The sequence below is a fragment of the Exophiala spinifera genome, assembly GCF_000836115.1.
Source record: "Exophiala spinifera strain CBS 89968 unplaced genomic scaffold supercont1.1, whole genome shotgun sequence".
NCBI lineage: Eukaryota > Fungi > Ascomycota > Eurotiomycetes > Chaetothyriales > Herpotrichiellaceae > Exophiala > Exophiala spinifera.
The window spans coordinates 1,522,799-1,535,004 of NW_015622513.1; the positions used below are offsets into that span (position 1 = coordinate 1,522,799).

General features: G+C 50.4%; 4 protein-coding genes across 4 annotated transcripts; 3 read left to right on the forward strand and 1 right to left on the reverse strand.

Annotated features, from left to right (window-relative positions):
• Positions 1-103: 103 nt before the first annotated feature.
• On the forward strand, positions 104-670 carry PV08_00573 (uncharacterized protein; the record flags this gene model as incomplete). Its single annotated transcript, XM_016374938.1, has 2 exons — positions 104-262; positions 311-670. 2 exons carry the CDS (start codon positions 104-106, stop codon positions 668-670), a joined length of 519 nt encoding a protein of 172 aa, XP_016240214.1.
• Positions 671-4,294: 3,624 nt separating this feature from the next.
• PV08_00574 (uncharacterized protein) lies at positions 4,295-5,144 on the forward strand (the record flags this gene model as incomplete). Its single annotated transcript, XM_016374939.1, has 3 exons — positions 4,295-4,387; positions 4,500-4,788; positions 4,978-5,144. The coding sequence occupies 3 exons, from the start codon at positions 4,295-4,297 to the stop codon at positions 5,142-5,144; spliced, it is 549 nt and encodes a 182-aa protein (XP_016240215.1).
• An 822-nt stretch (positions 5,145-5,966) lies between these two features.
• PV08_00575 (uncharacterized protein) lies at positions 5,967-7,001 on the reverse strand (the record flags this gene model as incomplete). Its single annotated transcript, XM_016374940.1, has 2 exons — positions 5,967-6,677; positions 6,726-7,001. The coding sequence occupies 2 exons, from the start codon at positions 6,999-7,001 to the stop codon at positions 5,967-5,969; spliced, it is 987 nt and encodes a 328-aa protein (XP_016240216.1).
• A 606-nt stretch (positions 7,002-7,607) lies between these two features.
• On the forward strand, positions 7,608-10,601 carry PV08_00576 (alanine-tRNA ligase; the record flags this gene model as incomplete). Its single annotated transcript, XM_016374941.1, has 3 exons — positions 7,608-7,704; positions 7,752-10,369; positions 10,428-10,601. 3 exons carry the CDS (start codon positions 7,608-7,610, stop codon positions 10,599-10,601), a joined length of 2,889 nt encoding a protein of 962 aa, XP_016240217.1.
• Between the last annotated feature and the right edge of the window lie 1,605 nt (positions 10,602-12,206).

Sequence of the window (12,206 nt, forward strand, 5' to 3'; positions counted from 1 at the left end):
CGAGACCTAAAAGGTATTACTGACGTCGCCTCAGGATTATGGCCAACTCACGTTCAACCCATGCCAACCTTCCGTTCAATGTTGCATGTTTCAACCTGGAGCAATGGGCTTGACACCATGTCCACGGACGGCCTGTCCCTTAAGGTCTATGGAGCCGGCTGATCAACAGTTCGACTTCGACCGGACTCCCATGTCGTGGTTGCAACAGACTGAAAACACTCCAGTTCAGTCTAGCAAGAAGGCGACTGTGAAGAGATCTGAGGTAAGGCCTAGGTTCTCTTTCCGACTCCTTACTGACTTTCAGTCGTAGAGAAGACGTGAGCAGAATAGACTATCTCAACGTGCATACCGAGAACGAAAAGAAAATCACGTCAAGAGCCTCGAAAGTCAGCTTCAAAGCTTGTGCGAGAGCCACGAAATTCTGGTACAATCATACAGAGGCCAAGCGCGTGAAGTCGGCCAACTTGAGGGTCGACTCGCAAGGTTGAAGGCCGAACTCCAGACTTTGCGAGCCAGCCATGTCCGACCTTTGGCAGAGTTTTGCTGCTCGAGAGCTGTTATCAATCTTGTCGAACTTTCAGTCTCTGGACCGATTCCCGGATGCTCGACAGGCTACGCTGACCACAGTCCTGTTAATCCTGATACTGAGTGTTTCTCGCCATTCGTTTGAAGACTCATGAAGCAGTGTGATACCACAGCGTGTTTTTGGGTTTGAGCTTGACACATAAATCTGGTCAAGTAGAAGGAGATTGCGCCAATAGCAACTGCTGCGTAGCGCCAGTGGAGGACTGTTCTAAGAGGTCTGGCGACTTTCTGCTGCAAGCGACACGAAAGTGCGGCGAAAACCCCGGCCTCATTATCGTCTTCTATACCTTAAAAGCCTCGATTTGGTCCTCGATAGTCCTGGAAGCTCTATTGATCTAGGGGAGCCTGCCGTCAGCTCTGGCAGCGAACAGAGGAGTCTCACGAGAAGGTGTTGCGGTCAACAATGTAGATTGGATCTACCACCTCTTTCATGCATTCGTATATGGCGTCGCGCAGTCTTGATCTCTCTTAGCAGAAACTTGGCCCATCAAGGGGCGACGAAATCCCTTGGCGCCACGTTGAAAAGTAGAAGATATGAGGAAGGCTGGAGATGCATCACTGCTTGAGCAGAAGCTCTATGATCTGTCCACTCTAGCGTTGTAGCTGTTCCGTTTGTTGTTTTAAGTAAGTGTCCAAGTTCATTTCGTTGATACGTAGAACCCTTTCATTGCTGTTGTAGCTGTCGGAGACCTGAACAGGCGTCACCGATCAGGCTGAGGGCTGTTCGGACTTGGCGAGCAGGAGACCGACATGCCTTTGGTGGTTCGTAGCATTGCACTTCTTCAGAATAAGTTCTGGTCGTTTCCTCCACGAATAAGACAAGATACCTTGGCCGCATGCGAACCAGCAAAACTCAGTTGCAGCTCACGTTCTTTAATTGTCTGGTCTTGATGAGAAACCGATACAAACTCGAAAGTGATCTCACTAGACACGATGCGCATCTGGTATCTTGGACAGTGGAATCCGGTGAATCCCTTAGAACGCAGTGTTCTGAAAGTACGATGTATCGACCAGATGCTCGGTTCCGAATTCCGTCAACATGCGCGTGCTTATGCAGCCATTCAATCCGCGGTAGGGCATCATTTGTCAGACTTGTTCATCCTCGACCTAAGTCTGTTTTGGTCCCAGAGGGAATCCTAGTGCTGCTTGCTGTTTCCCATCTGGGTCACTGGTAGGTCTAACTGTGGACGAAAGCAAGAAAGGACGCTGTTGGGCCTGGAATATTCAGATGTGAGCCGCCTTACTGTCCCCTAGTCGCGCTAAGTTGGAGGAGTCCTGATCAGTAAAAGATGGCTTCAGCTCAAGTCTACAGGGTATCTATTGTAGTGTTCTACCTGCTCATAATGGTCAGCGTAAGAGTACAAGAAGTTCAGCCTTCAGTGGTCATGAAACAACAGTGAACAAAGCGAGACAGGAATAGCCGCTAAAGGCTGTAGAATATGAAAGGGGGAAAATTGTAGCCTGGATACTTAGAGGCGAGGGGGAGACTATTTCGTACCTAGAGTTGGCGAGGCAAGGAGAGAGGAGGGAAGAAGCAGACTTTATGTAGGTTTGAAAGCCAAGACCCCATTGTAGAGATCAGGAAATAGATCGCCGCCTAGTTGTCGCCAATCATGGAACTTATCTTGAGACGGGGTGTACAGTACTGTGTCAGGAGGACTGTAGTAAACATTGGACCGGCGCCGTGACAGTGTGTGGGAGTGTGAGCAGGAGGGTGAGAAGAAGGTGAGGAGGATGAGTCGCGAGCACCTGGTCTTAACAGCGGGGCCGTCTGCGTGAGCGCGTCGACAGCTCGGAGTAGTTGGACCATTACTTCTGGTGACAAGACATAAAGATATATATACCGAGGCGTCTTGACTTGGTTCACTCGGGCATATTGTTATTGGCTTCAAGGGCTCTTGTCCGAGTCCGTGCGCCCTCGAAACTCTCTAGAGTTTGACGACTCCCATGAGACACTGACGAGTTTGTGTTGTAGTGATCTAGTTTTCAGCTTGCCACGGACGACGTCTCTCTGCACTTTTTTTATCCATTCCTGATCGAACATGGCTCTTTGAGCATCTATACCTCTTCCTCCTCTTGTCACCATTCGTCTACTTTTCCAGTTCCAGTTCCATTTTCAGCAGATCAGGATATTCGTTGCAATGCGACATGGAGCTTACACACGCCAATCCAACTACGACGAAGGATACCAACGGACGCAAAGAGTATGAGCCGCTTAATGAGGCTTTGGAATATTTTGACGGCTACGTTGGGACTTCCGGAGCGGTCATGCCTATAGTGCCCCCAGAGGTTATCAAACACTATCACGCCGATGATGGTGAATCATAAGCGCTCCGCCCAAGTTCGTTGTAATAACGCCATCCTGGTAAAGGGTGTTGCTAAATGGGTTGATTTCGAAGGCAGCGGGATAAAGGTCCTCGGGCCAGCTGGTTTTTACCAGACGACTTATTTCCGATCTAGTATGGCGAACGTAAGCAAGCAGACCAATATATTCGCCTTTGGGTGTATGGTGTATGAAATCGAGACCGGGTTCACTCCTTATCATGTCGAGACGACATGACTGAATGACGACCAGACAGCGGTGTATACCGAAGCAAAATTCATGGCAAATGAGTTTCCAAACACTAGTGGACTTATTCTCCAGGCGGTCATTGACGGGTGTTGGTCAGAACAATTCACGTCGATGCAGCAAGTTGCTTTGGAACTTTCGTCAATGCCATTGTGAAGAGGAGGCTTTTTAAAGTATAGATAGGCGGTCTTTTCTCATTGACACACTTCCCGGAGCCGGAGATCCACGTACGGAGACAGTCAGAGATATTATTGTGTTCCACTGAGAAACTGGTTAGTGTCATTCTCTTGATTCAGACTATTAGACGAGGTGGTGACTGATGGCGTCCTCGTCGACCTGTGGTTCCTCTCTCCGTGGTTTACAGGGACTGCTCCTTCGTATTCGTGCTCCGGACTCTGTCCTCTATCCTCCGGATGTGTTTTGAGTTTATCTGGTATCCAGTAGGTTTCAGGTTGCACGGTTGTTGTGGCGTGGCGGTGTCATCGTCGTCGTCCCACGTATGTCGAGTTTCTTGTTTTGGAACATCCCAACCAACCTTCTTTTTCTCCTTGGAAACCGTGTCTTTTCTTCCTGCATCAATCACTTGAAAGGCCGACAACTTACCCATCGTTATCCTCTACTGCACGCTGTCCCATTTCATTACAGAGTTTCCTACCTGCCAGTCGACGAATCCGCTATCCGTACTTTTTGATACGCGAGTCGCCCCCCGACAACGTACTCCATCACGTCTGCGGAGTTAGCGTACTCTCTCCCTCCCTCCTCACCACCAGTGCTTCTGCGTCCGTGCAGAGAGAAGCGAAACGTCACTTTCCGCATGACATTGGACCGCAATCATACCTGATACCGAATAACTAGATACCCAAGTACGGTGCAGAGGACGGAGAGTACCTACCTCATCCTACCTCCTATTTGAACCGAACCAGGCTGCTGCGCCGCCAGATTAGATCACCCCTTCGAAGTCACCACCATCATCCTCCTGCAGTTTTCTTCCGACTCTTGATTTGGTCTGGGTCTCTCAGTACGAGGTAACTCTAACGTCGGTGCGCCATCGTCGACCCCGCGAAAAGAAAATCGAGTCAGAGACTCGTTCGAAAAGACAGAAAGAGTAAACAAGAAGAAGAAGGAACCAAGAGGACAAAGATGGATAGTTCGAGAGTACTCGTATTTGCTAGACAAGTCGACAACAACACCAACAACGACAATTTTGACGATGGGTATTGGTGGTACAGTTCGGTATGTGGTGGCCTCTGCTCGTTTTCTCTACTGCTATTGCTTTGTTGTCTTGCAACTCGTTGCATTCCACGAAAAACGAGTTGAGCCTCGTACTAACAAGGGGGTCGTGTAGACGGCCTACGCGATAAAATGGGCAATCATAGCCGCCATCCTCGTCGCCCTCTTCCTGTTCTTCATAGTCGGATACCTACACGCCCGTCGTCGCATGCGGAAAGGACAACCTCCACTCGCCTATCATCGATGGTTGGTTCCCCGGAGTCAACGAATGGCTTTTGCACAGCAATACCCGCAGTACGCTGCACAGGCCGGCGTGTACAGTATCGCGGCGCGGCCCATGTATCACCCTTACGGGCCTGGACAACAGGCGTATCCGATGGGTGCATACGGTCCACCACCACCTGGTAAGTTCCTCTTAACTTGACGACATGCACTTCACATGCATATGCCTCCCTACACACCCCCGTGCATACACACGTCCCATGCCTTCTCCTCTCTCTCTCTCCGTCTTTCTCTCTCTCTCTCGAGTGGTGAAAATTGTTTCTTTTGCAACATCTGTACAAGGGCTGACACGAAGCGAAAACGTCACACAGCCTACCACGAACCAGATTACGTCCCGGTATATACACCGCCCAGTGGCAACAAGGTCGATCCGGACCAGAATAGACACTACACTCCGCCTTCTGGACCTCCGCCGACCGGTGGACCCAGTCAACCTCCCCCTGTTGCGACGACGGGTGGAGCGTCATATGGAAGATGAGACGGGATGATGAGTTGCGCAATAAGGGGGTCCCGGATCGATTGACGATAGACGAAAAAGACGCGGGCGTGGTGGGAAGGATAGTGTATTTGTATCTTTTTGGGGGAGGGGGATGGAAATCGACCACGAACATGAACACAATGCGAATGCGAATGCGAATTGTCAGACTTCTCAAGCGTGCGTCTGTTAGCTAGTCTGTCCTTTTGAAAATGAAAATGAGATCGTCTTAATCATCGGCGATTGCTAGGTATGGGGTGACGTCGGGTGTCGGTCTCCTGGATTCTCGGACGGCCGGTAGTCAAGTCGCCTCTTGTGGAAAAGTGGATGGGACGGGCATGTCATTGTTGAAACGTGTACAACTTGAAAGCGAACGTGTACGGATGAATACCTGACTTGAGAATGCCACGAGGTAAAGTCGTTGATTCTCGCAGGACCAGACATTCCAACGAACTGATCCCTCATTCTTCACCGTGATTTGCGAGACTCGAGACTCGAGACTTCCGGAAAGAAAGAAGAAGGCGAAAGTCGGCACGGGGTCAAGATCGTGTCCTTACTTTGCATGAGCCGTATCTACCTAGGACCTAGGGAGGTTGTCCGCAAATGTACCTTTTACTGATTAGGTACCTTAAATTCATCATTTCGATATCTGTACATAAATTTTGACTCGCTTCTAACGCTGCAAATAGTACCTCGTAATAACAAGAGGAATATAACGAGAGGGGTATCTGAGGTACCGGTACTTCTTTCTGATGGTGCCAAAAATTGTACCAAGTGCAGTTGACGTTTCTCGTAGATGGGTTCTTGTTTGCTTTTCTTTGTAGATCACTCAATATCCATAGCATCCAGATATTCGTCTTTGTCAGGATGAGACGACCGATCCGTCATGGCGTCGTCGTCGCCGTCATCAAGGTCTATATCGCTATCGCCCGCACTCACGCCTCCACTCTTCCCATGATGGAGTTGCTGTGTTTGTTCTCTATCTCTCTGAACATGCTCGGCCGACTTCTCCCTCGCTCTCTGCCGTGCTGCTATGATGGCTTTGCGGACTGCATCTTCCTCTTCCGGTACAGTTATACTAGTTGGGTCCCGATACAGGACTAGTGCTGTGCTCGGAGATGCCGCTGCAGCAGTAGGAGACATTAGAGACGAATAAGAAGGAGAATGCGACCCGTGGACGTAGTTGTTGTTCAGGAGGTGTGTTGGGAGCGCAGACACTTTCTTGTCAATGTCTGGAAGGAACACGGTGTATTTGGACGCTGCCTCGTCGGCTTCGATCTGGGCGATTTCAGACGCCAAGTTCGTAATGAAGATGCGGTTCGGAGTGTCGTCTACTGTCATTGACTCTTCATCCTCTCTTTGTCGGTCACTGAGAATCGTTTGGTGCGGAGGGCTTCGGTCGGTCATGAACGCTGCGTCCGACAGCGAAGGTGGCTTTTGGGTGTTGGCGAAGTGAGAGTAGGGTTGATTCTGCCCCTGAGGAGTGGTGTCCTCGCCATATTTTGAATGAGCAACATGCTGCGACGAGGATGGGTGCTGGTCATCGAAGTGGGAAGGATAGTAAGCAGTCTCGCCGACCGGTACGGGAAGCGCAGGCCGAGCGTCTGTGTTGGCTACGTGAGGCCGAAAAGAGAGTCCGGGGTCAGAAGGGGACGAGGGTTGGCCTCCGAGTGTAGACTGCGTCGGCGTGATGTGATTGCGATTCTGGTTCAGACGGAGTTTCTTAAAGTGAGAGGATATGTTGGATTGGGATTCCAGTTCGTCATCCGCTTTCCGCTTCCCTGGAGTCGAGACAAGGTTACTGCGATGCTCGTTTGCGGTGAGCCATCCTGGAGGGGCCGCGGTAGCATGTTGTGCCATCATTGTCCCCGGGGGCGTACAACGTCGATCTGTGTATCAGTGTATTATGTATAGAGTTGTGCGGACTGAATGGAGGAGGATAGATCGATAGGTAGGTAGGTCAGGTATACAAGTAGTTCAGATAGTAAGGGCTGACCTCATATGAGACGGGTGGTTTCTCCAATTCCGTGTCGAGGGCTCCCCTAAAGAAATTGTTTTCTTCTTACTCTTTGTTGCATTGACACGAAAAGCTCGTTGGTCGGCGGCGGTACAATTCCTACCTGGTGATTGATGAAGAGAGAGAGAGAAGACTGCAGACTGCGGATTCTCAACAGTGTCGGTTCGCTGGAAGGTGCTCGAATAGGTTGAATGTCGATTTGGAGAGCCACAACAGCTTCTTCCGCTGCGGCGCTCAGTGCAGCCCCTCGATACACAAATTCCCCATTGACTCACAATTTCCATATCCTCACGCCTGCACCGCCGACTCGATTCCTTTGGTCCTTTGCACGAACAACACCAGACCAAAGACCGGATCACCGTCGCGCAGGACGATCTCGTCGCGAAAACATCTACTGCCGTTTTTACTCACCTGCACTGGGCCGAGTGAAGCGGCACACGACCGTCAGAATGGCTTCCACCACGGCAGACAAGCCTCACGAATGGAGCGCCCCTGTAGTGAGAGACACCTTTCTCAAGTACTTTGAGGAACGAGGCCATACATTTGGTAAATTGTTTCCCACTCAAGTCCACACAGACACTGACCCAGTCCAGTGAAATCCTCTCCCGTAGTCCCTCTGTCGGACCCAACCCTCCTTTTCACAAATGCCGGTATGAACCAGTTCAAGCCGATCTTCCTTGGTACCGTCGATCCTACGAGCAAAGAAGGCCAATACAAGCGTGCGGTCAATTCTCAGAAATGCATACGTGCAGGCGGCAAGCACAATGATCTAGACGATGTCGGCAAGGACAGCTACCACCACACATTCTTCGAGATGCTGGGCAACTGGTCTTTTGGTGACTATTTCAAGAAAGAGGCTATCACTTATTCGTGGGAGCTACTCACAAAAGTCTTTGGCCTTGAGCCCGACAGATTGTACGTCACATACTTCGAAGGCAACAAAGCTGGCGGGCTGGAACCAGATATTGAGGCGAAAGAAATCTGGAAGAGCGTTGGGGTCGCCGAGGACCACATTTTGCCTGGCAACATGAAAGACAACTTCTGGGAAATGGGTGACCAGGGCCCTTGCGGCCCCTGTTCAGAAATCCACTACGACCGGATCGGTGGACGAAATGCGGCACACTTGGTCAACCAGGATGACCCCAATGTGTTGGAAATCTGGAACAACGTGTTCATCCAGTACAACAGAGAGCCAGATAAGAGCTTGCGATCGTTACCAAACAAGCATGTCGACACGGGTATGGGCTTCGAGCGATTGGTTAGTGTCTTGCAGAACAAGATGTCGAACTACGACACGGACGTCTTCACCCCCATTTTTGCGCGGATCCAGGAGGTCACTGGCGCCAGACCATATTCTGGTAAATTCGGCGATGACGACACAGATGGCATCGACACTGCGTATCGGGTTGTTGCTGATCATGTGCGCACCTTGACCTTTGCGATCAGCGACGGTGGTATTCCAAACAATGAAGGACGGGGTTATGTGGTCCGACGTGTGCTACGGCGTGGTGCGCGGTATGCCCGAAAGTACTTCAATGTCGAGATTGGCGACTTCTTCGCTAAGATCGTGCCGACTTTGGTGGAACAGATGGGTGGCATGTTCAAGGAGATCGTTGCAAAGGAGGAGGAAGTTAAAGAAATTCTCAACGAGGAAGAAATGTCATTCGCAAAGACGCTCGACCGAGGAGAACGACAGTTCGAGACATACGCCCAAAAGAGCAAGAGTCAGGGGTTGAAGAGTCTTCACGGGGCTGATGTGTGGCGTTTATACGACACCTTTGGCTTCCCCGTGGATCTCACGCGACTGATGGCCGAGGAGAGAAATCTTTCCATTGACGACAACGAATTCGAGGCAGCTAGATTGCGTGCAAAAGAAGCCAGCAAGGGTGAGAAGAAGGCGGCCCTCGATCTCCTCAAGCTCGATGTCCACGATCTGGGCGAACTCGAAAAGATGCCTGGTGTAACCAAGACGGATGATAGTGCAAAGTACGGCCTGGAGAATGTCACTGGTACTATCCAGGCGATTTACCATGCTAAGAAGTTCCACCCTGACACGCAATCCATTCCTGAAGGCGACCAGATTGGCATCATCCTCGACAAGACATGCTTTTATGCCGAACAAGGTGGTCAAGAGTACGACACCGGTCGGATCGTCATCGATGGCCAGGCTGAACTCGAGGTTGAAAATGTGCAACTGTATGCCGGTTATGTACTACATACTGGCTACATGAAGTACGGTCACTTCTCGGTCGGGCACAAAGCCATCTGCGAATATGATGAGCTGAGACGATGGCCTATCCGGAACAACCACACAGGCACACATATTCTCAACTTTGCTTTGCGAGAAGTCCTCGGGGACGGTATTGATCAAAGAGGGTCTCTTGTGGCTCAAGAGAAGCTTAGATTCGATTTCAGTCACAAGTCGGGCATTTCAGACGCAGACTTGCAAAAGGTGGAAGATGTTTCCACGGAGTATATTCGACAGAATTGTCCGGTCTATGCCAAGGACGTCCCTCTGGTCATTGCGCGCGAGATCGCCGGCGTCAGAGCCGTTTTCGGTGAGACCTACCCGGATCCCGTACGGGTTGTTTCTGTTGGTGTCGAGGTCGATGATATTCTGAAGAATGTCAAAGATGAGCGATGGAAAACTGTCAGCATCGAGTTCTGTGGTGGCACTCACGTCAAAGCCACTGCAGATATCAAAGACCTGGTCATTCTCGAAGAGAGCGGCATTGCCAAAGGCATTCGACGTATCATTGCGGTTACTGGCGAGGATGCTCATGCAGTCCAGCGTGTGGCCAAAGAATTCTCTGAGCGGATGAAGAAACTTGAAGAGATGCCCTTTGGTCCCCAGAAGGAGCAAGAGGCAAAGGCACTTCAGATTGAACTCAACACCTTGTCGATATCGGCTGTCAAGAAATCCCAGCTCCGTGAGCGAATGAACAAAGTCAGCAAAGAACTCCTGGATCAACAAAAGAAGATGCAGAAAGAGGAACTGAAGAAAGCAACCGACACAATCACGGAGTATTTTGAGAAGAACAAAGATGCCAAGGCTGCCGTACTGAGGTTACCGGTGGGCGGAAATCCCAAGCTCGTGCCAGATGTGGTGAAACATGTTCAAACCAAGTTGAAAGACAAGAGTGTCTACATTATTATTGCAGATGCATCCGATCCTGATGGGAAGGTGTTTCACGGGTGTTTCGTCAGTCCAGTAAGTGGCTAACTGATCTAGGTTGAATATGGTGGTCACAAGCTGACAATGATTATAGGATGGTGTCAAAGCCGGTATCACATCTGCAGACTGGTCAAGTCAAGTGTCGAACCTTGTTGGCGGCAAAGCTGGTGGAAAGGCGCCTGTTGCTATTGGTACTGGTACTGATCAGGGCAAGGTCGATGACGCTGTCGAGGCTGCTAGGAAGTATCTGGAGAAATTCACGCTGTGAATGTCATGTACATCCCACGGTGTCAGAACGAGCGTCCAGAGACTTCTGACAGGGTATTTGAGGCGGTGACTGAGGACGACAGAAGAGAAGACATGGATGTATTGCTCATGAGACTATATGGGCCAGGTGCTAGCATGCCTGGGAAGCCAAGTTGGTGTGTGAGAGGTGAGCTGTTACGCCCCGAGGGATATTTTGCTACTTGTAGAGAGGGTACGATCGGATGTTGTGTGTACATTAACAAGAACAAGAACTTATTGCAAGAAGCCTTGTGCCGGACGGAGAGAGAATTTGTTAGTTGGTTGCAATCCATCAGATCAATGGTCTACAGTATCTCCCTACGAGTCCTTTAGATACTACCTTCGAGGTACCAGTACCAGGTAAGCATATGGACGGACTACAGCAACACTGTTCAGACTGGGCATCTGGACCAATCGGAAATACAAACCGACATGGATTAAATCAGCCAATCCAAATCGAGTCTCTTGCCTCTTTGGGATGCAATGACGATGGCATTACAGAGCATCAACAAGGGCGGAGATTGTGACGTCGCATACATGATGGTGTTGATGATGTACTAATTGGTTAATCGTTCATGATTGTTTACGAAATCAACAGCTTCGACAAGAGCTTCAAGAAATCGACATTCGGGACATGCACCTCGGCCGTCTCGGTCACCGCTTGAGCAGTACATCGACTTTCCTATCTGCGTCGGCTCTCAGGAGAATACCGTCTGTGCGGAACGGGAATCAGCTTATATCTTCAACATTGCCAGCTTCGACCACGAGACCTGGAAGACTAAGCTCTGGTTCTGCTTTCGGTTCAGGTTTAGGTTCAGGTTCTGGCCGTGTGTCGGATCTCAGGTTTCCTTTCATCGCCACATCTTCTTCTTCAGGTGTTGGTCGATCAACGAGAGCGCCGTTCTCAACCACCACAGCTTTGCCTGTCGCCATGAAGTATCCCGGAGGTTGTTACTGCAAGAAGATCCGGTACGAGATCGACCTGGAAGATGCAGACGAGGCGAGAACGAGTATTTGTCACTGTAAGAACTGCAAGGTACGTGCGTGTCCACTGTACCGTGTATTGCGTTTCATTGCTTGCATTTCCCATCGCCGTTGCCATCACCAAGCGCCAGTGTCGGCACCGGCACCAATACGAGGGATTCCACTCCAACGAAAGCAAGGAGACGGGTTGCCTGGGGTAAGCCCCCCTTTCGAGAGAAGAGGGAAAAAGGGAGTTTTGATGCTGCTTGTGTGCTCTACTGTGCTCTACTGTGCGGTACCGTACTGTGCTATGCTATGCTATGCTATGCTGTACTCCGCCCTCTGTATCCCGTTGTGCTGTCGTCTGCCATGCTGCAATACCTTATGCCATGTGGCGTATGCTGGGCACGCGGGTGCTGACTTGTGGTAGAAATTCGCAGGTGGTCCGTTTGGTATAACTTCCAAAATCCCCGAAAAGAGCTTCACAGTCACGCAGGGCAAGGAGCTCATCACGGTCCACGAGGCCGACAACGGCAGTGGGACAATGCTGCACCGCGAGTTTTGCAGGGAATGTGGAAGTCCAATTCTTGAACGTGGTGTATGTGTGATGCCTCTCCTGTTACCT